The sequence below is a fragment of the Schistocerca piceifrons genome, chromosome 2 (genome assembly GCF_021461385.2).
Source record: "Schistocerca piceifrons isolate TAMUIC-IGC-003096 chromosome 2, iqSchPice1.1, whole genome shotgun sequence".
NCBI lineage: Eukaryota > Metazoa > Arthropoda > Insecta > Orthoptera > Acrididae > Schistocerca > Schistocerca piceifrons.
The window spans coordinates 664410401-664436847 of NC_060139.1; the positions used below are offsets into that span (position 1 = coordinate 664410401).

At 42.9% G+C, this 26447-nt stretch overlaps 1 protein-coding gene and 3 non-coding genes across 5 annotated transcripts in view; 2 read left to right on the forward strand and 2 right to left on the reverse strand.

Moving 5' to 3' along the window:
* Window positions 1-950: 950 nt before the first annotated feature.
* The window catches only part of LOC124777577, a 40269-nt gene continuing 14772 nt past the window's right edge, over window positions 951-26447 (reverse strand). For both annotated transcript variants that reach the window (XM_047253032.1, XM_047253033.1), the window contains exons 2-3: window positions 14805-15678; window positions 951-2232 (exon numbers count right to left, since the gene is read on the reverse strand). In XM_047253032.1, the coding sequence (XP_047108988.1) occupies window positions 1819-2232; window positions 14805-15653 (1263 nt within the window). In that variant the 5' untranslated portion in view covers window positions 15654-15678 and the 3' untranslated portion in view covers window positions 951-1818. The remainder of the gene's footprint in view (window positions 2233-14804; window positions 15679-26447) is intronic.
* On the forward strand, window positions 24428-24500 carry Trnav-cac. The gene has a single exon. It is a non-coding gene; the product is annotated as a tRNA-Val (tRNA).
* Window positions 24659-24731, forward strand: Trnav-aac. Its single transcript has one exon. It is a non-coding gene; the product is annotated as a tRNA-Val (tRNA).
* Window positions 24926-24997, reverse strand: Trnap-agg. The gene has a single exon. It is a non-coding gene; the product is annotated as a tRNA-Pro (tRNA).

A 26447-nucleotide genomic window follows, 5' to 3' on the forward strand; every position in this document is an offset into this window, starting at 1 on the left:
CTAACTAACCTAAGGACATCACAAACATCCATGCCCGAGGCAGGATTCGAACCTGCGACCGTAGCGGTCTTGCGGTTCCAGACTGCAGCGCCTTTAACCGCTCGGCCATTTCGGCCGGCCGAGACTCGTTCTACCAGGCAACATGTTTCTAGTCATCAATAGTCCATTGTCGGTGTTGACGGGCCCAGGCAAGGCATAAAGCTTTGTGTCGTGCAGTTATCAAGGGTACAGGAGTGGGCCGTCGGCTCCGAAAGCCCACATCGATAATGTTTCGTTGAATGGTTCCCACGCTGATAATTGTTGATGCCCCAGTATTGAAATCTGCAGCAATTTGCGGAAGGATTGCATTTCTGTCACGTTGAATGATTCTCTTCAGTCGTCATTGGTCCCGATCTTGCAGGATCTTTTTCCGGCTGCAGTGATGTTGGAGATGTGATGTATCACCGGATTCCTGATATTCATGGTACGCTTGTGAAATGGTCGAATGGGAAACCCCCACTTCATTGATACCTCGGAGATGCTGTGTGCTGTGTCCCATTGCTCGTGCACTGACTGTAATACCATGTTGAAGCTCACTTAAATCTTGATGACCTACCACTGTATGCCATGCCGTGTGCTGTGTCCCATAGCTCGTGCACCGATTATTATACCACGTTGAAGCTCACTTAAATCTTGATTACCTACCATTGTAGCAGCAGTAACCGATCGACCAATTGCGGCTGACACTTGTCTTACATGGGCGCTGCCGACAGCAGCGCCGTATTCTGTCTGTTTAGTCTCTGTATTTGAATACGTATGGCTATACAAGTTTTTTTATTTTTTGACTCTTCAGTGTATAACTAGTATATATAATTTAGGACTAAGTACAATTAAAATAGAACAATTTCACAGCATGTTAAAATAAATATTTATTCTTTCAATATACATTTAATCGACATGTACGTGCGCGATTTTTTATTGTGAATACTAGGAAATTCTTTTCATTTTTTTTCTGGCAATTTGTCTCCATTATTGAGAATTAACTTGACTGGAACCTCATTTATACCATCGAAGCTTTTTCCAGTCGTTGCTCCTGCTATTTCTGCGAACACTTTAGAAGTTTAACATACAAACCACTGAGCACTTATTGTTTTATCTCTGTGATGTTCACTGATTTATACACACCAGTCATTGTGCTCCTTTCGTCTTTCTAATGTTACAATTGTTTTATCTCTGTGATGTTCACTGATTTATACACGCCAGTCATTGTACTCCTTTCGTCTTACTAATGTTACACGATCAACGAAATTGTGTAATATGTAAGGGCGTATCGTAAAAACGCTAATTTTTCGTATGTGGGCACCGTTGAGGATGTAGGTCCCCAAGTGAAAACTAGTTGTCTATATTCTGAACGTAGATTCCTAACTGTTTTCTAAAGTTATCTTTATTGCGACATTATCACGGGAAATATACAGAGCAACTATTAATAGTTTGTGTAATTGCTCAATCAATATTATCAATATTTTCGTCCTTCCACGTAAGGAGATTCTATACACGACGAGTCTTATGGCTCAAATGGCTCTAAGCACTATGGGACTCTAACATCTGAGGTCATCAGTCCCCTAGACTTAGATCTACTTAAACCTAACTAACCTATGGACGTCACACACACCCATGCCCGAGGCAGGATTCGAACCTGCGACCGTAGCGGTCGCGCGGTTCCACACTGAAGCGCCTAGAACCGCTCGGCCACCCCGGCCAGCCTCGCTCAGTATACGCAACGTGTAAACAGGTGGGAACCAATATAACTACTTGATTACCCCTATATTTTTTATCGAATCAAACTTTCTGGTCAAGGAGCCCTTTCGAATCGAAGACAGGCAAAAGATGTTGAAGATATGCAAGGTATCTGTCGTTCCGCCAACTCTTCTCATAGAATTTCTTGGATTTCACTTCAAACTGATCGTCCGAAGTATCTATTGCAAATTCCATTTCGCCGAAATTGAGCATAAAAGGCAGCATAGTGAAAGATACGAAGACGGCGATCATGCCGAAGTGGTCCATGTCTCGCAGCAGCTGCTCGAGCGGGTAGCCGTCCGCCTGCCGCTGCAGCCCCAGGGTGCGCAGCGTGCACTGCAGCACGGCGTGGTAGTCGGCCAGCAGGCCCTGCGTGTGGTCGCGCATCACCTCCAGGCTGGCGCTCGTGTGAAAGAAGTACTGCAGGTCCTCCGCTGGAGACCCGATGTGGATTCCCTGCAGCACACAGGCCAAACGTATCACAACATGTCGAATTTTAATTACCTTAGGCTGAAAATAAGAGAATCGAAGCGTTTAGAGGGACGCACACACGAGAGACTGACAGCAGTGATCCGTCAACATACAATGTCGCTTGCCTTGACATCCTATACACGAGCGATTTGCCAAGCAATTTCAGTCGGTATTATCCACAAATACTTGTTAAACACAAATTTAGAATAAATCGCAATTATAGATTATTAAACTTGGTTTGAATTGTTTTCTTGGGAACTGTAGGCTACTTTACAGAATGTATTAGATTATCCAATGGCCCCAAATGGATTGTGTGCTTCTTTTCCGTGTGCCAATAAAATTCGTTTTACTTTTATTAGTCCTCAATTCCATTTTTAAGCATTAGTATTATAGTTTAACTGCAAGTGTTTGAATAATTTACTCGGTGTATCTATAGAGTTGTTATTAACAGCAGCACTGCTGATTACTGTAACTCTTGTTATAAACTGTATGAAGGAGAGTTAGATTATATCAAATGATAAGGAACTTGACTGTAACTGTACATCAGATTTGCCCTGAACATTGTAAGTGTCCTCTTAACATTACAATAGGCACATATGTCATTCTGGTTAGAAGTTACAAATCTTAATAATGCTTATAATTATTTCATAAATAACTCAAAATGATAAGAGGGAGCCACTGTATCGCGACTATTACTGTGAAGTTACCATCAATTCTACTTTTACAGCACAAGCTTCACAATGTTATTCACTGCAAAACAGGGTGCTGTATTTTGTATTACATCTTAATGCAAATGGAAACTCTGGCTTCCACTTCACTTCTCAGGGTAGTTCCTGGTTCATCGATAACTATAAATTCTATCGTAAATTTCTTACTCAATGTGGACAAAGTGAAACGGAACAAAACTGCACAATCACTCTTAATAAAGAGAAAAACGAGTCGCAACCACATTGCACCACACCGCTGCTTACCAACCAGGCAGTCATATTGCTTGAACGAACCGCATACAATCAACCAGATTGCCTGCGAATTCAATGGGACCAGAGATCAGCGGCCGATCGTTGCGATTTGCGTACACACGCGCGATCTACGAAGCTTATCCGTCGCCCATACGACGGATCGTTCGGATGAGTCACCCGTATGTGGGGTCCCAAAGACGTGGTGCATCAGAAATGGGGAGGATCTGCGCGATTCGGTGGAGACAGGAACATGTGGAAAGCGTTGACAAGAAGAAATGATAGGATGACAGGTCATGTGTTAAGACATCAAGGAATAGCTTCGATGGTTCTAGAGGGAGCTACAGAGGGTAAAAGCTGCAGGAGGAGACACAGATTGAACTACACCCATCAAAAAATTGAGGGTGTTGGATGGAAGCGCTACTTTCAGATGAACAGGAATTCGTGGTGGATAGCATCAAAACAATCAGGGGAGTGAGGAGAAAGAAAATGGTCAGGTCGAGTAGTATTCGCCCACTGAGGGTTCCATACAAACTTAGTTATGTACACAGCCAGTTCACCCATTCCACAAATCAAGGATCTCTTCGATTTCGGCCTGTTAACAAATATGATAATGGGAAGATATTGGTCCCACAGATGGAAGACTTTCTAGAATGTTTCAATTCCAAGTTTGAAATCGGCTAACAAATGAGAAAAGGAATATCTTTTTTTGGGTTACATAATTACAAATTCATAATTTTTTTAATTATTTTCCTTCACTTGTACTGTACAAGTATTTCTTGCCCAATTTCATGACTCTAGCTCAAGAGGAAGTATCCCCAAGATTTAATAAGTGTGTTCTGCGAATTTCAAAATGTGTGACATAAATGGCTATATATTTTGATTGCACTGACTTCAAAGTTTTCTTGCATCGACAAGGAACCGAAGACCTTATATGTGATTCAAATTTCAACTTTATACATCTACCTGTTTCTGGGAAAAAGGGTTTTGAACAGTCAGACAGACAGACAGACAACAAAGTGAACATTGAAAGTATCATGTCCAAAATTATCTTTAAAAGTGAAAGTGTCTAACCCAAAACTGTTTCCTTTTTAATTAGTGAAAGTATCAAAGGTAAAATTGTTCCAAAATTATCATTCAGCAAACCTGCATCTGACTGTATCTGTGAACTTGTTTCGTGCACTCCACCATTTTGCCAGTAATGAAACATGCATTTGAGTCAGCAATCAAGTTTAGGAGAATAGTGCTATTTGGGCAGTGGCATGATGGTACTGAAAAATTAACTTTTTGCCCTGACGTTTACTTAATGAAATTATATTTTGACTTGAATAATTCCAGTTGTGCAATGGCATAAAATAAGTTATTTGAAATAACTTTGCTCTGATAACTTTAGTTATACCAAAATCGATTTCAAACCATGAACTGCACATATATATTGAGTAGAGACCTCATTTCTTTACATTCTTTCATTTGGTGGGTAACTTTACTTTACTACTCATTTTCATATTCAATACAAACAAAGGATGTGGATTATGATTCAGGCTGTTAGATGTTGGAAATGGTAATTTTTGTATAAGATTTATATTTTTAACTATATATATATATATATATATATATATATATATATATATATTTGTAGCATGAATCACTCTTAGAAACAATTTTACAAAACGTTTACTGCGTCAAAACTCCGACATGCAAATCCTAACTCGAACATTATCTAACAAAAACCATTTTTAAATTATTTTGTAGCTTCTCCCATTAATGTGCTAAAGTTTACTCAGTGTACAACCTGAAAACTGCGTAGCGCGAATCCTACCTTAAAGCTGTCATAACACATCTGCTTCCTTGGAGCACCTAGCTGCGACGACATAGTTTTTTACTGAGCGCACCTGGCTCTCTTAAACATCAAAGATCCTCCTACTCAAAGATATTATACTCATTCCACCTTGCGGTTGGCAACTATCGACTTTATTTTCTGGATCTACCCTGATCAGACCTTAGCACATACCTTTCAACCTATAAAGGTTGACCGACTGAGGAACGTAATCCTAAAAAGAAGAACAAGAAGATTTTAGGGTATTTCACGTAAGATAAAAGATCAGTCATCGGTGTTGCACAGGAATTTCAAGACGCTGTGACCCCTTTTCTTCGATCAGTGTGGCAGATGGCACAACTTCTTAAACTGAAAATAGAAGTGGCATCGGAAAGAGACTCAAAAATATCGGTGTGCCTTTTAGCATCAGCTCACTCAGCTGTACACGATAAAATTATGTTGAGTATTACGCCGCGTCATCATAAAACACTAAAGCAACTAAATTTCCGAAGTTTCGACCGACTTCGCAGTGGTCCTCTTCAGTTAACCGCCCTGAACAGAAATGCTGAAAAGTCGGTCGAAATGTCGGCAGTTTAGTTGCTGTACTGCTTTTAAAAATGACGGTGCGTAATACCCAAATCATTTTATTCGAATTGGTACTGGCCTTGGAACCATACGAACTTACAGCTATACACAAATTCAGAGTGCAACTGTCCAAAGTAATGGCAATGCACAGATTGATTAGTTCAGTCTGTCAGTACCAGTACTGCAGATGAAAATTGCAGTCTGTGATGGAGAGCTTGTACTGGTGGATCTTGTCAACATTCATCGTTGTACGGCACATGAACATGGAGAACAAAAGACTTTGCAGTTTCGAAAATCTTCATCAAAAGCCTCAGCATGATGTCAAAACAGGAGGGTGGTGTGCAATTAGTATTACTTAAGATACTGGACCGACTTTTCTCCACCATTATATAACATCTAATACGTATTTGGACAATGTACTGAAACATTTCAGAGAACTAGTAAGTATCTAAAAGATCTAAGTATACTTTATCATCAAAAGCACTGTCATAGGTGCACTGGCTGTGTATTCTTTCGCATTGTCGTGTATGAAATAAGCGTAGGTCTTTTCGTTATTTGTTAGTTCTCTGAGGAAAAGACTGCAGCATACGTCTGTCAGAAGTTATGGTTTGATGGTAAAAGATCAGCCCAGTAGTTTTATTTGCACTGACTGCACACTCCACTCCACTTTTCAAAACACACACGGGCTCTAGATATAGCTGATGAGGTTTTTGAGGCTGCCAACCTCGACTGTGAGTTCACGTACCGCGATAAATGCGTTCACTCTTCAAAAGGAAAGCCCTTTACCACTATCTTAGTCTCCAACACAGACAGATTACAACAGCTAGCTGCAGACGGATCTTTCACTAGTAATCAACTCCTCCTGTGCCCCGCATTAGAACCTAACCACTGGTTAAATTCTGAATAAAAATCATCAGCAGTGGTGGCCGAATACCAGCAAACCAGCTACCTTGTCAATGAGGGCGGAAGAGCGGGCAGAAGTTCACAGCACTGTCTAGTCTTTGAGGTGCACAGCTGCTTCTAAAGGCGGAAGAATCAGCAATGATCAGTGGCAGGAAGATGGAGAAGAATTAAAGACATACGAAGTGTAACCACAGGACCTTAGATTAACAAAGAGTCAAGATGATATCTCCATTGGCAAAAGATTCCGGATAAGTCCGCCATTCGGATATCCGAAAGGGAACTGTGAAGGGGGAGGGGACCGTGAGAAACATATTGAATAACCACATTCTATGAGTCAGAGCAGGGAATGTCAGATGTTTAAACGTAGTAGGAAGGCTAGAATATTTAAAAAGGGTAATGCAAAGGTTCAATGTTTAGACGCTGTTAGTGAAATGAAATGGAAAGAAGACAAGGATTTCTAGACAGTCGAATGCAGGGTAATATCAACAGCAGCGTATAGTGGTGTAATGGAAGTAGCATTTGTTATTGTGGTGTCATCGGGCGAACGAGGTCCCCGAAACCACAAGCAAGAACAGTCGCTGCCTGACGCATTTACGAATGGGAGACGTCGGGGAAGACACGACCTGAGGACGTTCCACAAGCCGCTGCTGCTGGAAGATTACTTACGCCGGAGCGCAGGGTCGCTCTGCCCGGTCTGGATCATCGCTTACGACGACAGCATCATCTGACGTCAGATCCAGCAGCGAGAGCTGCATTAGAAGTCAAACTGCCAATCGAAGTTCATAGCCAATCGTACGTTGAGAAGAGACTTTCATTATGTATTGTATCAAGTGATAAAGTGTTCTGCGGCAGTAACGAATACATAGACATTCCTGTGGACGTGGATTGTTTCCCAGTTGAGTATATTACAGACTTCATACTTTAATAAATTTACTTAATATTTTTTTGTGTGTTGCAGTATCCATCCTCCAGAAGTAAATCGAGATTTGCTAGAAACCGCTACAGTGCCGTCGCTGTTATCTCAGTTTTTTTTCGGCATATGGTTATGAATGGGAAAGTAGGGCTGCTGTGATCAGTTCAGTGGTAGGTTGTTGTCATCAGATTCGACAGCAAACTAAAGTCGACAATAATAGCTTAAGTATACGAACCGATGCCGCAAGCACAGATGAAGACATAGAGAAAGTATATGTGGATGTAGAACGTGCAATTCAGTACATAAATCGAGATGAAAATCCAGTAATCGTGGAGGACTGGAATGCGGTTATAGGAAAAGAAATAGAAGGAAGGGTTACGGAAGAATATAGGATTAGCAGTACGAATGAGAGAGGAGAAAGACTAACGGCGTGCAGCAATAAGTTTTAGATGGTAATGGAGAATATGAGGTTCATGAATCTCAAGAGGAGGACGTATATTTGGAAGTACCCGGAGACACAGGTATTCCAACTGAATTACATCATAGTCGCACAGGCATTCCGAAATCATGAACTGACTTTAAAGCGTACCCATGAGAAGACATAGACTCCTATCACAATTTACTAAATATGACTAAGAGCAGACTCAAGTTCTAAAGGTTCTTCCGGAAGAATCGGTGTCGAAGAAAGTGGGATACTATGGTAGGGAGAAATTACGAGACTATGAGATGTGTTTGAAGTTCGCTAAGGATCTGGATCTGCAATAAGGAAAACAACAGTAGCTGGCTTAGCTGTTGGCGATTGGAACTCTCTGAAAAAGGTAATTACATATGTTGGACATTCAAACATAAATACAAGGAAAGTAACAGCAATATGACTCACTTAGGAATTAAATTAATAGGAAGTGCCGGACAGCCAATGTGAAATGACTGCTGGAAAACGAAAAAGACAAGACCATCACAAGGACTGACTCAGCATATAGAAGAGTCAAAACAACCTTGGGTGAAATTAAATGTAAGGGTGACAAGATTAAGAGTACAATGGGATTTCCGCTGTTAAACGTAGGAGAAAGGGCTGGTAGGTAGAAAGAGTACAGTGAAGGCCTCTGGGAGGCGGACGAATTGTCTGATGACTTGATGGAAGAAGATTTGGAGTTGATAAGGGAGACGTAGGAGATCCACAATTAGAGGAGGGCCTTAAAAGAGCTGTGGACGACTAGGAATCAGAAAAGGCAGAAGGCATGCACAATATTCCATCGAAGTTTGTAAAATCACTGTGGGAAATGGAAACCAAGCGGTTATTGAAGTTGGTGCGTAGAATCTATGATAGCGACGACGTACTTTCTGTCTTCCGTAAAATATCGTGCACACAATTCAGAAGGTAGCAACGTCAGGTAGGTGCGGCAAATAAAGGACAATTAACTTAAGAGCTCATGCATCAAAGCTATTGACAACAATAATATACAGAAGAATGGAAAAGAAAACTGAAAATCTGTTAGATGACGATCATTTGGTCTAGGAAGGTAAAGGCACCACAGACATGTTCTAACTTTGAACTTGGTAATGGTGGCAAGACTGAAGAAAAATCATGTCACACTCAAAAGATCTGTCATACAGATAAAGCAACTGACAGTGTGAAAGGGAGCAAGCGGGAACAATAAGACTGAAAGACCAAGAACGAAATGCTCGGATTAAAAGGGTGTAAGACAGAGATGCAGTCTTTCTCCCCGACTGTTCAATCTATACATTGAAAGAATGGGAATAAAAGAAAGGTGCAAGAGTGTGATTAAAGTTCATGGTCAAAGGATGGTAAAAGGATATCAATGATAAGTTTCGTTGACGACATAGCTGCCCTTAGTGAGAATGTAGATAAGCTTCAGGAGGCACAAAATATGGATTGGGAGTAAATGCGAAAAACGCAACAGTAATGAGAAGTACCAGAAATGTGAACAGCGAGAAACTTAAACTAGAAACTGGAGGTCACGTGGAAGACTTAGTTAAGGAATTCTGTTACCCAGGACGGAAAAAGCAAAGAGGACCTAAGAATCAGTGTGCCTCATGTAAAGAGGAGACTACTGGTATCAAATGGCTCAAATGGCTCTGAGCACTATGGGACTTAACTTCTATGGTCATCAGTCCCCTAGAACTTAGAACTACTTAAACCTAACTAACCTAAGGACATCACACAACACCCAGCCATCACGAGGCAGAGAAAATCCCTGACCCCGCCGGGAATCGAACCCGGAAACCCGGGCGTGGGAAGCGAGAACGCTACCACACGACCACGAGATGCGGTCACTGGTATCAAACATACGCCTTAAGCTGAGGAACAAATTTCTGAGAACATACGTCTGGAGCACAGCATGGGGTGGCAGTAAGATATGTATAGTGAAAAAACCGGAAGAGAAGAGACTCTAAGCCAGTGGGACGTGGCGCTACAGAAGACTGTTGAAAATCAACTGGAGTTACAAGAAATTTCCGCAGAATCGGCGAAGCAAATAACGTACGGGAAACAATGAGAGGAAGGAGCGTGAGTGAGAGGTTTAAGTTTAAGTCATCGTACGTCTACTGCATTTTGGAACCAGATATATAGGCCAAATCGGCAGAAGTTTTTCAACTCTGTTTAAACAGCATACCGATTGCACGAATTCAGGGTCAGCATTAAGGGCGTATTTACGGGACACAGGAGATCAGATAACTGACGTACATACACAAGAGTATTCAGATCACATATGTGGGAAATAAGTGTAACAACCTTAGTAGCTGGCCGTGGTGGCCAAGCGGTTCTAGGTGCTACAGTCTGGAACCGCGCAACCGCTACGGTCGCAGGTTCGAATCCTGCCTCGGGCATGGGTGTGTGTGATGTCCTTAGGTTAGTTAGGTTTAAGTAGTTCTAAGTTCTAGGGGACTGATGACCTCAGAAGTTAAGTCCCATAGTGCTCAGAGCCATTTTGAACCAAGCTTAGTATTTTAGAAGCGATTGCGGCTTTCCGAGCCTTACAAAAATGTCCTCAGCTCACCTTGAACATCCAGACGGAACTGAGACACTGGAATATTGTAGGAAATTTGGACTACCTATCCACATAGCCCATTGTCCTAATTTTCGACAACGTATTTTGCTGCGAGTAAAAGCTTTTACTGTTTATAAATTCTCCATTGTTTCTTACAATGTAAGGCACAATATCCATTAAAAATAATAGTGGTCTGTATCATACAAGATTAATAGTATTAGTTTTTTGTCCAACCATATTCCATGTTTTACATCAACTGCTGATGTAAATTGTAATTATTTTATGTACAGCACCTCCCCCTCTACCACGTTTCGCTGTTCGGTCCAGTAGCCCTAATTTGTCTAGCGCCATATCGCTGGGCTTTCGGATACCGCGGTGTCTGCTTGCATTGGTTTCCAGATAGTTTAGTGTTCCTTATGGCTGAACCCGCATCGCCTGCTGCTGATATTATCATATGTTTCGATTGTTCTTTATACACGGTTTGATACGCTTTGAAGGGCTTATTGCACTCTCCCGCGCCACATAATGATTTTATTTTGTTTTATGGACACCGCATTTTGTCTATTTCACAAACGCTTCTAGCGGGTTTTAAGCAACGACGTGAACGACGAAGAGAGGCTTCAAGAAAGGGTTAAATAATGTTGTAGACACAATTATGTAAGTGCCTAATGTGTTGGTCTGCTCTACACCATGTAACAATATCCATTAAGCCTATGTAAAAAGAAAAAATGAAAATACTTTTTTTGCAACCCCTGTTTAGGTGACCTCAGGATGCACCTAAATTGGGATGAAACCGTTTTTGGTTTTAATAAACTTTCTACAGTCACAGCGGTGTTTGTTGCCTTTATGTAAAAATATGGACACTTGGCTGCGGTTGCCCGCAGTTCAAGATAATATATGGGTCTATATGGAGATGCGACAAAATGGCAGAAAGGAGTTATCGTCTTTGGACGTTCCTGTGCCCACAGTGTGAATGAAGTTTCCTAGTTTGCTGATTTACAAACGCGACTGTCCAGAGTGTTTACAAGAATTGGTGTTCGTCTCCCAGTTACGTAACATGTGAGAACATGGACCGAAGAACAGTGTCAAGCTTCATCAGTGACAAACACTGTCAGTCCCGACAGGAACTCCTGCCGTCAGTGAATGCACGTCCGTTTCTTCCAGTTCACGAGCGGATATTGCCAAGGGAGCTGCATGTAATGGACATTTCCACTCAGCTACCTTACAGAAGTCAAATTCTCACCTGGGGAAATGTAAGTGCACGTCTCCAGTTGGCCAGACAACACAGGAAACGGACGGTAGCTGACTAGAGGCTTGTAGTATGGACGTCGAGGGCGATTTCGTCTCTTTCCAAATGCTACGAGGCCCAGTGAAGCTTTAACCCCGTAAGGTGCCGTGCAGGCCGGAAGCAGTGCTGTCATGTTTTGGGGGCGTATTTCGTGCGATGACTTAGCCCCACTCATTCAGGTTATCGTGAACTTGAACCAGGAGGATGGTTATTTTAACATCTTTGCAAGTCTCACACTTCCTTCTAGAGCTATACTGTGGACACTGCCTCTTACAAGATGACAATCGGAGTGTTCGCAGGAGTGTAGGTATGTGTTTGGCTAACACTCAGGCACCCTGTCACACATCGAGTACCCTGCTAAATCTTCTGCTCATAATCCCACAAAAAGTGGCTCGGACTACTTTGAAACAGGTTAAACGTAGCAGTCGATGTCCTCATAGTTTGGAAGCTCTATGGTAGCGAGCCATCAATAAGACGCTCCAGCAGTGTACAATGTCCCGGCCTAACGACAAACGCCGGCACGAAGATAAACAACGCAAGAGCAGAGAGGGCTGTGAGACGACATCAGCCAACAGCATGCTGACTAGGACGTCACCACGACAGGAGTGGCCTCTACAAGAAGAGAATATAAGCGCCTTTCCCGCCAGCCTCGGTGAAAAAAAAAAAAAAATGAGAACACTACGTGCAACATTTATAAACAAATTTCTATTTCAGTACTGTTTATTAATTTATTTTCTCATTATTAGTTTCTGCGTGATGAAGAATTCAATATCGGTGTAGAATTTACTTGAAAATATCAATATCTTTGGTGCAGCAGCCAGAAAAGTCAATTTTTTTCAATTTTCTGAGGACCTGTGATCTTAGCCCTAACCAGATTTTACAACAATACCCCCAAATACGCTAACTGGCGACTCCGATTCAGTTCTCTCATTAACTTGTACACTTCTACCGCACAATACAGAAGAAACGGAAATAAAGAAAACCGTAAAGAAAAAATAGTGAGAGCAGCTCATCAAGGACCTGGGTTAGAATGATATCAAACACTGAAATTGATCTACATGGTAGACAAGACATGCAATATAAATTCCTGATAAAATCTTAACAGACAAGAGAAATATTCTGGACGATTACACGTCATATACGAAGAAGCATGGATAAAACGCTATCAGGCATTATGGTAGAAAAAGTAGAACTAATGAAAATATAGCAGAAAAAAGAACAAGAGGATGAAATAAGAAAACAATGATAAAATAGAACTAATGAAAGTAGACCAGAATAAAGAACAAGAGATGAAATATACCAAGATGACAATATTAACTTGGGGAAGATACAAGAGTCATTAATGTTCAAAATGTGTGTGTGAATTCTTATGGGACTTAACTGCTAAGGTCATCAGTCCTTAAGCTTACACACTACTTAACCTAAATTATCCTAAGGACAAACACACACACCCATGCCCGAAGGAGGACTCGAACCTCCGCCAGGACCAGCCGCACAGTCCATGACTGCACCGCCTTAGACCCAAGAGTCATTGAAGCAGATGAAAAGTAGAAAAGCAGCAGGACGCGATAATATTAAAGCAGATTTTATTAAATATTGTGTTTTAATGTTAGAACTGAGGCTGCTGCATCTGTTAAATGAAAGTTAGAACTTTAAGATGATACCTGATCCTTGGAGAGTGACGGAAAAAACATCAGTCTATAAAAAGGGAATTACAAGTGCTTGTGAAAACTACAGAGGAATAAGACTGTTGAACACTAGGTATAAATTTCATGCACCAATAATTAATAACCGACTGAAAAGAATAGCTGACGCCCTCTTATTGGAAGAACAAAATGGTTCTAGAAAAGGGTGATCATGCAGTAACATTAGAATAGTGCGGCAGATAACTGAAAAGAGACCAGAACAAGAGTCTTATTAAAGGTCATAAAAAGTTGTATTTAAACAACGAAATTTTGATTAATCGGTAAACTTAGTTCCTAGAAATATACATTTAGATTAAAATACTATTCAGTCCTGACTGATTAGTTACCAGTTGTGTCCTCTGACAGTGACCAGTGCTCCAGCCGTCGACTCTGTTCACCATCCGACGAGACATGGTCTCAAGGTAATTTTTGATAAAATCGAAACCATTTGGACGTACGATTATTAATTTTAATAAACCCTTGCGATCGAGACTGATTGGAATTTTAACCAACCAAAGATCGCTGGTACTCTCTAGTAATATTAAAAAGTTGTTATCGCATTTAAATACTATACTCTTTGCTGACGATCAAATAATTTTATGGAACACACATGGTGATTTACAATTTGCTCTACATCGCTTAGACTCAATGGATAATCTCTGTAACTTGAAAATATCAGAAAATAAAACCAAATGTATGGCTTTTAAAGGAAATTACATACCATGTTCTAAAATAATGCTAAATTGAAAATCATTTGAACAAGTGTCTAATGTGATGAAAGTTATGAATATGAAAATGACATCTCCAATAAGTTGAATATGTTACATGTGGCAGTATACGTAGAACAAAAGCCAATAAAACCAAGAAAGACAGTAAGACAAAACTCTACAAGATAATGACAACGCCTATGCTCACATACTAAAGTGAGACCTGGACAAAAACTAAGAAACACCAAAGAAGGATACAGTCAGCTAAAATAAAAATAAAAAAATAAGGAAAGTAAAAGGACGCACTCTGAGAGAACATAATGAAATAAGGAACGAGTTAAATATATTCTGCATCAATGGAAGGACAGGAAACGAGATAAGAAAATGGAAGAAGCGCATTGGAAGAATGGGGATGGAAAGAATAGTCGGATACGTAATGGACTATAGCCCTATAGAAATCAGAAGTATAGGAACATAAGGAAAAGTTGGCTTTTTTGAAGACAGAACAGGCTACAAGCCTATACTCCTTGAAGTGTAGAAGCAGAAGAAGAACAAGAACAAGAAGAAGAATACCTATAGATGTTACAGTAAGTAAGAAGCTTTCGTAGCAGTGAATGATAATGCCGTGAGTTTCTGCAGTTTACCAACTCTGTAGACAGTTAAATATGTAATTAGTAGCGTGTACTTGTTCCTCACCTGGAAATCGTAGAACCGGACCTGCAAGCCGTCGCTATCTTCCCGGAACATCACGTTATTCTTGTGCAGGTCTCCATGCACCATGACCTTGAAGTCCACCTGGCACTGCTCCACCACATCCACTACCTCTCTCACAAAACGCGTGGACAGTTTTTCCATCTTGTGTACGTATTTCTGAAACCACGTGTAATCTTCCAGGAAATCGAATGTAAAGTCCACATACCTCTGATTTTTGTCTTGGAAAGTGTCCACCAGTCTTCTGGAGAAGATGAGTGACTGGTGAAAGAGTTTCTCGTTGTACTGCTGGTCATCGAGTAGTGTCACCGAGGCGGCGTGCATGCGAGCCAGATTTCGCAGCACAGCTCTGCACTGGTCCACGTCCAGGCTGACACCTTGAGCTACTTTGTGGAATCCTGAGGCGTCCAGATCCTCGACCACCAAGAAGCTGGTGGGCTGCGACCCGTGGTGGTAGAACTTGGGAGCCAGTGGCCTCCAGCTTTCGCCCTCTATGGTCTCGAGCGCAGAGTCCATGGCGGGCAGGAAGCTGCCGTAGGCGACCGTCTCCTTCGTGAACACACCGCTGTCCGCCAGTTCCTTGATGAAGCCACCCACTGTTGGCGAGCTCTTCACGATAACTGATGTTTCCCGCTCATGGGACTCTCCGAGAGAGTGCAATTGAGCGACTACTCTGTAAGTTTCACTTAGGAGTCCACCACCAACCTGGCCCATCGACTTTAGTTGGACACTTGATTCGTCGACTGTCGGGTCGCCACACTTAAGTGCGCTCACGATGAATGCTCTGTCCAGCCACGATGGAATGGCCTTTTGCTCATCTGGTACGGTTCCCATCACTGCTGCAATACGTCTGGGTTTCCTGCACAAAGAATACACTTTTTATAGGCACAAATAATTATATTGAGGACTGGCGACACAAAAGACCCATTACGGTCAAATGGCAGAATCTTTGACTTTCAAACGTGTGTCCTGGGTTCGGGCCCAGCCACTGTATAAATATTTAACAGGATTTATAACCAATAAAGGCTGAAGACTTCCCTTGTTCTGCCAAAAGCCTTGTCAGAGGATGCAGAGGAGTGGACAGAGTTTAAGGGCAACCTCTTGCAAAGGTGGGAGAATTTGCAGTAATCAACAACATGCGTTTGCAAGGGGGAAGGAAGATTAGGGCTTAACCCCCTGTCGACAATGGGCTCATTAGAGACGGAGTACCAGCTCGAATTAGCAAAGGATGCGGAAGGAAACCGACCCCGCCCTGCCAATGCAGCCATCCTTCATTTGCCTTAAGTGGTTTAGCGAAACCATGGAAAATCTAAAAGTGGATAGCACGATGTGGACTTGAACCGTTGTCGTCCCGAATACTAGTCCAGCATGCTAATTAACGTGCCGCTTCGCTTCGTGATAAAGATGAAAAAGGCAAGTAATGTGTATCCACAGAACTGGAAAAGTGTCTTTATGATCTCTCAACTGGCACAAGATTCTAGTAGGCGACTGCTAAGGGGAAAGATTATTTATTTAGTGTATGGCTCAAAGAATTACTCAGGGCGAAGAAAAATTCACGCACTAGGACTTCACAGCGCGATTTCTCACATACCAGCAATAAAAAAGGGCTATCACAAAATTTCGTCCTGCGCATATTTCCAGCAGTAAATGGACGTTAGAGATTGGCACTCTGGCAGCACTGTAATCAGATGTACGTAACTACCTCCGACGGCGTATCACATTAGTGCTGTGCAATTGGTGCAGTGATATCGGTTGAGTTAGCATGTAGGAATTATAGGGTTCGATTCTGGGTGGAGGCATATTGGTTTTATTTGCCAATTTCATTCTGCCATATAATACTGGAGTACACATCGCTTCTTAAGCCACACGAATCCAACTTTTATGTAGTACATCTACATCTACATCTACATACATACTCCACAATCCACCATACGGTGCGTGGCGGAGGGTACCTCGTACCACAACTAGAATCTTCTCTCCCTGTTCCATTCCAAATGAGAACGAGGGAAAATTGACTGCCTATATGCTTCTGTAAGAGCCCTAATCTCTCTTATCTTATCCTTGTGGTCTTTCCGCGAAATATAAGTTGGCGGCAGTAAAATTGTACTGCAGTCAGCCTCCAACGCTGGTTCTCTAAATGTCCTCAGTAGCGATTCACGAAAAGAACGCCTTCTTTCCTCCAGAGACTCCCACACGAGTTCCTTAAGCATTTCCGTAACACTCGCGTGATGATCAAACCTACCAGTAACAAATCTAGCAGCCCGCTTCTGAATTACTTCTATGTCCTCCCTCAATCCGACCTGATAAGGATCCCAAACGCTCGAGCAGTACTCAAGAATATGTCGTATTAGTTATCCGCTTTCCCCACAACTGCCATTGCATGCTTGTCCCGCTTCATATCGCTCTGCAATATTACGCCCAAATATTTAATCGACGTGACTGTATCAAGCGCTACACTACTAATGAAGTATTCAAACATTACGGGATTCTTTTTCCTATTCATCTGCATTAATTTACATTTATCTACATTTAGAGTCAGCTGCCCCTCTTTACACCAATCACAAATCCTGTCCAAGGTATCTTGTATCCTCCTACAGTGTTCTGTAATGGTTAACATAACAAAAACGCGGTCAAGCAAATCAGAAACAGACGACTAAAAAATGACCTGTCATAGGACAGAATAACTACAAAAACAATGAGGTGCTAAAGATGACTGCTCAGTTAAATAACTCAGCCTCTACTAGTCATTTGTGCTACATGCAGTACGTCCGCTCGGATGTAGCACTTTAGCAAACAGTGACAACAATAATTTTCTAATTAATGACTGCATGACGTTTACAAAAGAATACGTTGTCCTCAGAGCAGATCCCTGCGCGTCCAAAGATTGCAAGACCCGCTGGATCATACAGCTCTGGACTCTTCGCAACATGGCTGCAACCACAGATACACGGGCAGCATGAACACCCCCTACCACTTCTACCACAGGTGTTGGTAGAGTAGAATACACATGCTTCTTCAAGTGTCCCCTCAGGTAGAAACCCGGAGGATTTAGGTAAGATGAACGCGGAGGCTGTACAACTGGACCTCATCGATGGAGCCATTTCCCTGGAAATATTCTGTGTAAATATCGTGACGCATTAATTCCAAAGCGTGGAGGTGCACCACCGTGTTGGAACCATAACCTCCGCCGAACATGAACTGGAGCATCTTCCAGGGCTTCAGGTAAATAATTTGGGAGGAATACATGATACCTTCGTGCAGTCAACCAGTCAGGCAACAAGTACAGACCCAAATTCCTGTCTCCCAAAATTCCGGCCCAGACGTTGATGCCAAAGCGAACCTGATATCCAAGGTCGCGGGAGACGTTCGGGTTAACGTCACGTTGTGCATACTGAAGACACCCTGACGAGTGGACGCTGCTTCATCCGACCCAATTACAGTGTTTATGAAGTCTTTGTTGGCTGCCCCTTGTCGTTGGAACTATTTATAGAACTGCCTCTCGTCAACGACCGTCTGTCGAGAGACGAGCAGCTGCTTTCCTACGCTGCATGTACTTCTCAGGGATCTTGGTGCATGACCTCCAGAATAACTTCCCCAGTAGTTGCAGTAGGAGAGTCCATGGACAACGTCTGTCACGCGAGAGTTGAAGGAGAGAACCACTCTCCCGAAGGTGAAGCTCCAGTCGACGGAACACATTTTTATCTACATGACGTCAACCAGGATATCTAGCAGACCTAGCAGCATATTCGCGAGGGGCAACGCCAGACGGGTTATCAGATGCAGCAAGGACCAGAAGCATATCCACATATTCATAATGTGTGTGTGCCATACATCTGCCACAATCTTTGAAAATGACGCAAGAAGAAAATACAACATGTTTACGAACGAACATGAAGTCTATTACGGACGCGTTACTCCGCTAGCAACTGTCTGGTGAACAGCGCAAACAGTATAAACACATCATTAGTCGCAGCGGTCTGCTCCACTTCACCTCTCTTACAGCATTTATTCTGTTTGATTCTTCCCGACACTGGCTATTCTGAAATGTTCGTTTTCGAATCACGCTGTTTCCCTCACGGGAATGGACGTGATGTTTCCACATTTCCATTGATAGTAATAATAATAATAATAATAATAATAACAATATTAACGCATGGAGATATTTACTAAACAGTATGCGCTTATCAGACGCAATATCCATGGGCATAGTTACTGGTTCCATGGTGATAATACGAAGAATTGGTAATCGAGATTGGAAATTATTTGCAAAGCTCATTGCTAGCCCTCCTAGTGATTTAAGGCCCGAACGAAATGTAATGGACCTGAGCAAGAATAAAAATTGGTACTAACCGATGGGGCCATTGGGGGAGGTTACACAGAAAACCTGTTTGCAATCTAGTAGATGCAGTGGTGCGAAATAATTCGCGTCCACGATGTGCAAAAGGCTTATTTTAAAGCTGACAAATGAAAACGATTGGATTTCAACTTCTGTGTTCGAGTACGTAAGTGCAAATATTTCGTAGAAGACCCATTGTAATCTCTGTATGACGACTGAGGCACGAGATACTGTACCACGCTGACTACACTTAGCAACAAATTCACCTCGACCCAGAACCGAACCATCGACCTCCTACATGCTAACCTGCAACGCTTTCCACTGCACCAACGGCACAGAATCAGGCAGTTACCATATAAGAAATTACAGGATTGCCAGATTGCCAATCTTAAACTTCCATTTACTGCCGGAAATATGCGCAGATGAAAGTCTGTAACAGACATTTTTGTGTTGCTAGAAGGTGAGCAATCGCACTGCGAAATCCGAGTGCGCGAATTTTTCTTCAACCTGCGTAATTTTGAGAACTGACAGTAACTATAAAAAGTTGAGATAACTATATTCCATCCAAGCAAAGACTAGTCACTTGACTGCTTCAGGTTTTGCGCCTGCGAAGTCCGAGTACCTACAAATTTTCTTTTTGGCCAGTCGTACATAATGTGGTCCAATTGTTGCTCCGATGTTAAGCAGCCACATTGACCATTATTCATCATTCCCAAAGTGTCTATTGATTTTTTGGTCACGGGATCGCCAGTTATCACATAGTTGAGGGAGCTCCATATTTTTCTTTGGTGGTTCGTTTCCGAGGATTGGATAACTCATCTGCCATACATATTTTCTCATGACTATGGAAAGATGTCCTTTGATTTCCTCATTCTTTGCTTTCATCATTGCATTGTGGGACCAGCTGACCAGTTTTTACCCAGACTGTATCTGTATATTTTAGTCATGTGAGCGGAAAATTATTCAGTGGCTCGTAGATAGGAAAGACTCTAAGCTTCGAGCACTTGTTCAGAGAAAGAAATGCCTTTCACAGTAGCGAAGATGAACAAGTGCTCACAGCTCTTAACATATGCACTTTAGAGCCCATATTTATTGGACATTTGTTTCTTGTTTTGCTCCATGCTACAGTTTCTCAAAATCTGGAAAGCAAAGAGCTTGCAGAATTTTGTTTTACAGTGCCAATGACGAAGTACCGAAGTACTTACAGCTCCTGTGGTACGCGTTTTCGGGCCCACGTTTACTAGAATGTTTTGCTTCCCTGCCGTATCCCTCAGCAGTGACCATCCCTCCTGTAATACTATTATTTAACTCAACAAAGTAACATGTTATTCAAGCTCTGTGTCAAAAATATCGTAATCAAGCTTTCTAGGGCACGGCACTCGCGCCTGATAGGACGGCTACCACCCAAACCCTGTAACAACTGTGGTTGCCTGAACCTCAGTACGTAAGTGCAAAGACTCAATACTGCACCACAAGACAAAATAATGCTGCATAGCATGCAAACTTCATGTATGTCAAAGCATAGAGTCTGACTCAAGGTCATACTTCTACCGGACACAGGCTGTATAATATTTTATTGTTCTGTAACGAACAAAACAGTCTCGATCAACAGTTAAACAAAGATGCGACCTACACTTGTTTCCATAAAACAAGAATACTGACTTTTCCTACGACGCAAGTATGCTTTTCTGCATCTATGAGTACATTTCTAAACCGCAAGACAATTTATGAGATGCGGAGAAGAGTGGACTGCACCATGCAACAAAATAAAATATTTTCACTGCTACTGGGTTTAAAATATGTTCCTTATAATAATTCATACGCGCTGAATACAGAACTGCTGTCAGATTTGTTCTGGCACGTGAGGAAAAGATGTTATGTACGTGTAAAAGTTATCAAGAACAATGCTATCAACTACATTGAACTGCGAATGTGAAAATTTTTTGGGAAATTAACGTTCGTACTTTGGAATGAAAACACTAAATATTATAATTAAGAAGTGAATTATAAAATGTTTATTTACCTCTGAAATGATTTAGGGGGCCTTAGTTACACTAAGATTGACAAAGATGTGGTTTAAAAGTGCGATGGAATCTTTCACCGTGCTTGTCACTCAAGGCCCCCATATTTCTCGTAAAGAAGGTGAGATGCGAATGCATCTTTAGTGACATTAAGCGCCCGAGGTGCTGGAAGGCTGTTAGCAAGTTGTCCACAATTTCTGCATAATTGTCTACTCTGTGGTTGTGCACGACAAGCACAAATGTGTCCCAAACTCCTAGTTCTCGTTCCGTTAGCTCCAATCTGATTTGTGGATCTCGAATCAACTTCCGTGTTTCTGGTCCAGCGAAAACTCCTGCTTTGAATTTTGCGTCAGTTTTCAACTTTCCAAACTTGTCTTTTAGGTACTGAAAACCACTATTTGTTTCAGCCATTGCTGCAACAAACTGTTTCATAAGACCCAGTCTCATATGGAGCTGAGGTAAGTTAATCTTCTTACGATCCACAAGAAGAACATGTTGAACGTTGCGTTGTCAGGTTACAGGTAAATTTCTGGGTGGCCAATTTTTGATTATATAGTGACTCTTGTCAATGCGATTACTCCACAGGTAAAGAAAGCACATATGCTTTGTATACTCAGTCTGTATTCCTAGCAGAAGGGCAACAACCTTCAAATCACCGAAGATATTCCAAGTATGCTCAGAATACTTAATCAGCATCAAGAGAGTGTTCATTGTTTCGTAGGTTTCCTGAATTCCCACGGCATGAGAAATAGGAGTTGACGGTTTCTGGTTGCCATTGTGTAATAGTGCAGCTCTGAGACACTTGAGCTGGAAAAAAAATGGCTCTGAGCACTATGGGACTTAACTTCTGAGGTCATCAGTCCCCTAGAACTTAGAACAAATTAAACCTAACTGACCTAAGGACATCACACATACCCATGCCCGAGGCAGGATTCGAACCTGCGACCGTAGCGGTCCTGTGGTTCCAGACTGTAGCGCCTAGAACCGCTCGGCCAATCCGGCCGGCCTACTTGAGCTGGAATCAATGAGAAGTCTGCACTCTTCTGTTGCGTATTTGTTATCTAGTTCCTTTATGAGTCTATCGAATTTCATGTGGCGATCTCGAAAATGCTTAATTGTATCACCTCTCTTGAGTAAGTTCCACTCCTTCAGTGTGGAACACCACAGTTCAGACTTTTCTTCCGACAGGGACAAATTGCCAACCAGTTCATCCAGTTCCACTTAGCTGATCAAATGTGGCTTTTTAATATCATTGTCGGAAACATTCGTGCATTCCATAGCTCCGGCGCCACTGTCATTGCCTTCAGCATCACTTTCTTCGTTGTTAATTGCATCGGTACAAAGAGGAATTGATACCGGATAATCCGTACGATTCGCCATAGGTCTTAGAGCAGACTCAATCTGGATACACCATTTTTGACTTGTTCTGTACCTGGATATGTTGGTCAAGCAGAAACAGCAATCCGAATAGTGATCTTTCCGCTCCCGCCAAATCATGGGAACAACAAAAGGCGTTAGATTTCGCTTACCCTTTAAGCACTGGGTTATGCCGGGGTAATAGACGATACAACAGACATGATGAACCCAAGATTTTGTTTGATCTACGATATCACATCCGAAGTAATGTTTGTAAGCTGTATGTAGCTTTCTGATCATGTTCTTGCCTTGGTCGGACGTCGTTTACAGGCCGCAAATGTAGCAAAAGCAGTCCGGACAATTCACACAACTTCGCCTATTCATCTTTCGGTTACTGATTCCCCATATACCAAATTACCGAATCGTCTTATACGAAATCACTTAAACGTATGTTACTGCGACTGTTGATTACTAAAACACAGAACCACACTAGTACGAGCTATTCTCCAGACACCTCTGAATCAGACTAGTGGACAAACAGGAAAAACTGCACTGGAACTAATTTTATAAGACATGTTGAAACATGCCTGCATTCTGTAGCTTATGGACAAGTTGGAACTTGAGCGGACTAGTTAGAAGTTGTCCACGCCTGCCTTTTTATTTTTACTAGTGCACACTTATCTTTCCACAGACGCATAAAGCAGAGTAACCTTGAGAATACCCACATATATACACACTCACACAATCGTACGTCAAACACGACTCGTTGATGCAGCTACATATTAACCCATGTACATGCTTTTAATATCATATGACTTTCAGCTGTAACTTTAAATCCAGACGTGCTGCAACATATCCGATTGCAAAATCGGAATCAACGCACTCTATTACATAACGCTCGCGTTATTTTTACACAGCAGCAAATTCATTGTTGCGGAGTGTCGCTTGTCTTTTTCCTGTTCTAGCTGCGGATGGTTCGTGGGAAGATTAATTGCCGGTAAGCCTCTGTGAGGGCTCGAAGCTCTCTGCTTTTGTCTTCATGGTCTTTTCCCGAGACACATGTTAAAAGAAGCAACAGATTTGTTGACTCTTCTAGGAACGTACGCTCTCGGAAATTTAACAATTATTCACACTGTGATGGAGAACGCCTCTCTTTCAGCGCCTGTCACTGATGATGGATGCCCATATCCGTGGCGCTTCTGTGCTTACCAAATAAACGTGTAACGAAACACGCTATTGTTTGTCTCTTCTCTAATTCCTCTATGACTCGAACATGTCCGAAAGAACAGATACCATCTTTATATAGATAAGGCTTACCGACTAATGATTTTCTTAGTGCGGATGCACTCACATTGCTCAAACTCTTACTGCATTCGGTAGAGTGACTGCCGCGAGCAATGAGTATAGTGGGCAGGGGCACTAGAAATGTAGTGTGTGGACAGTAAGTTGGAAATGTGGGTCTCACGGGGAGCGTGCCAGAGATAAGTCACTGCAACCGCAGTTTCTTCTGTGTCCTCGATGGCTCAGCCGGATGGAGTACCTGCTATGTAAGCAGGGGATCCCGGGTTCGAGTCGCGTTCGGGGCAGACATTTTCAACTGTCCCCGTTGATATTTATGAACCCCTGTAAGCAGCTAATGGTCTGAATTTCATTTTACTGCCTGCTGCTGAGAAAGTGATTGCTTTTGCTGATATGACTTGCAATAACGACTGCGCGAAACGCCGCTATCTCGTTAGGGGTGCCATGGCAGACACCCTCTCGAGCACCCCGAAGACTTCTAGAGCCCTCGGCTGTGATGGGTTCCAGGCTGACAAAAGAACTGTCGTGTGTGCATTCGCGGACGAGAGAAAGGCTGCGGCAAGTTCGAGTGAACAAGGATGGACTCCTACTCCGTCGTTTCCGTAGTGTAGCGGTTATCACGTCTGCTTCACACGCAGAAGGTCCCCGGTTCGATCCCGGGCGGTAACACTATTTTCCTGCCTATGTCGTATTGTCTTCCAAAGAGCCACGTCGTGTGCGGATCTGCTGCATGTCCCTTCGTTTTGCAAGTACCACATTTATTGAATTTTTTAGTTACGATGGCAACATTACTACAAGTTGTCTGTGAAGTAAGGCACACACAAGCAGTTTCCGTGGTGTAGCGGTTATCACGTCTGCCTAACACGCAGAAGGTCCACGGTTCAATCCCGGGCGGAAACACTTTTTCATCACTTTAAGCAAGACTTACTAACATGCATCTGCTACCACCTGTACCCGAAACATTCGTAATCGCCTTCACGCGTCGGACCACAGTGTCAATTGCTCACACCAAATAAGAAATTCATTTGATAGTGACGGCGAGCTTTTTGCGCTGACTCAGCCACTGACGTGCGATCAGTTTGCACAAAACGCTAGGACTCGTCCGGGATTTGAACCCGGGACCTCCTGCACCCTAAGCAGGAATCATACCCCTAGACCAAGGAGCCCTCTGACACGGCGAATGCCAATTATTCCAGTCCCTCGATGCCGTCCAGGGTGCCCTGGAAGTCTCGTGTAGGCTGGCGGGATGGGGGCGGCGCGAATCACCAATGCTATCTGTTCTTTCGGACATGTCCGAAACACCAAACACCATCTTCATGTAATAGCCTTTGCACTGAGGATTGTCACACAGTGACCGAAGTCGGTCTTAGAAATAAAGGTTTTCAGTATTTACATCCGATGCTGCCATTTATCCAAAATATATTGACAATAATAGGGTCGTGGTGCACGCAGTTCCCAATGGAATTAGACATCAAGAACATCGCAGGTAAGTTAGAATATCGGATTCAGATCTGGCGAGTTGTGGGGGACGGGGGAGAGGGGGGGGGGGGCGGTGAGTGAGCACATCAATTGGAACGCGCCACTGTGTTGTTGAAAAATGTCACTGCTGTCGTAAAACATGATCGTCATGCAGGGATGTATGATGCTCCTTGGCCATCACGGTGCCTTGCAAGAGATGCGCTGGACCATGGATGCTCACGTGAATGTTCCCCAGAGCATAATGGAGCCGGTGCCAGCTTGTCTTCGTCCAACATTACATGGGTTAAGGAGCTGTTCCCCTGGAAAACGACGGATTCGCTCCCTCCCGTCAACATGATGAAAAAGGCACCGGGATTCATCAGACCATGCAACGCTCTGCCACGCACCAACATCCAGTGCCGATGGTCACGTACCCATTTCAGTCGTAGTTGCCGATGTCGTGGTATTAACATTGGCATATGAATGGGTATTCAGCTGCGGTGACCCTTTGTTGCGAATGTTCGAACCATTGTGTGTTAGACACACTTTTACTCTGCCCAGCATTAAGGTCTGATGTTAGTGCCGCCACAGTTCGCCGCCTGTTCTGTTTTACCAGTCTGCCCAGTCTACGACGTCCAATATCTGCAATAAGGGATTTCTGCCCTGCCCAACGACGTCTGGACGTGATTTCACCTTGGTTCCTCCACGTGTTGAAGACTCTTATCACAGCACTCCTCGAATACCCGACAAGTCGTGCAGTCTCCGAAATGCTCATACCACGTCTCCGTGTCATCACAATCTGCCCTGGCTCAAACACCATTCTACTCTCGGATAGCACGCTCACTGCCTGCCGCGGTGGCCGAGCGGTTCTAGGCGCTTCAGTCTGGAACCGCGCGACCGCTACGGTCGCAGGTTCGAATCCTACCTCAGGCATGGATGTGTGTGATGTCCTTAGGTTGGCTAGGTTTAAGTATTTCTAAGTTCTAGGGGACTGATGACCTTAGACGTCAAGTCCCATAGTGCTCAGAGCCATTTCAACCATTTGAAGCACGCTCACTGATACTACATGCACAGTGTGTGTGTGTCTGATTAGCAGTCATCCACGCCAGTTGACACTGCTAACGCGTGGACGGGTTTGTATTCGGTAACAGGTCGTTG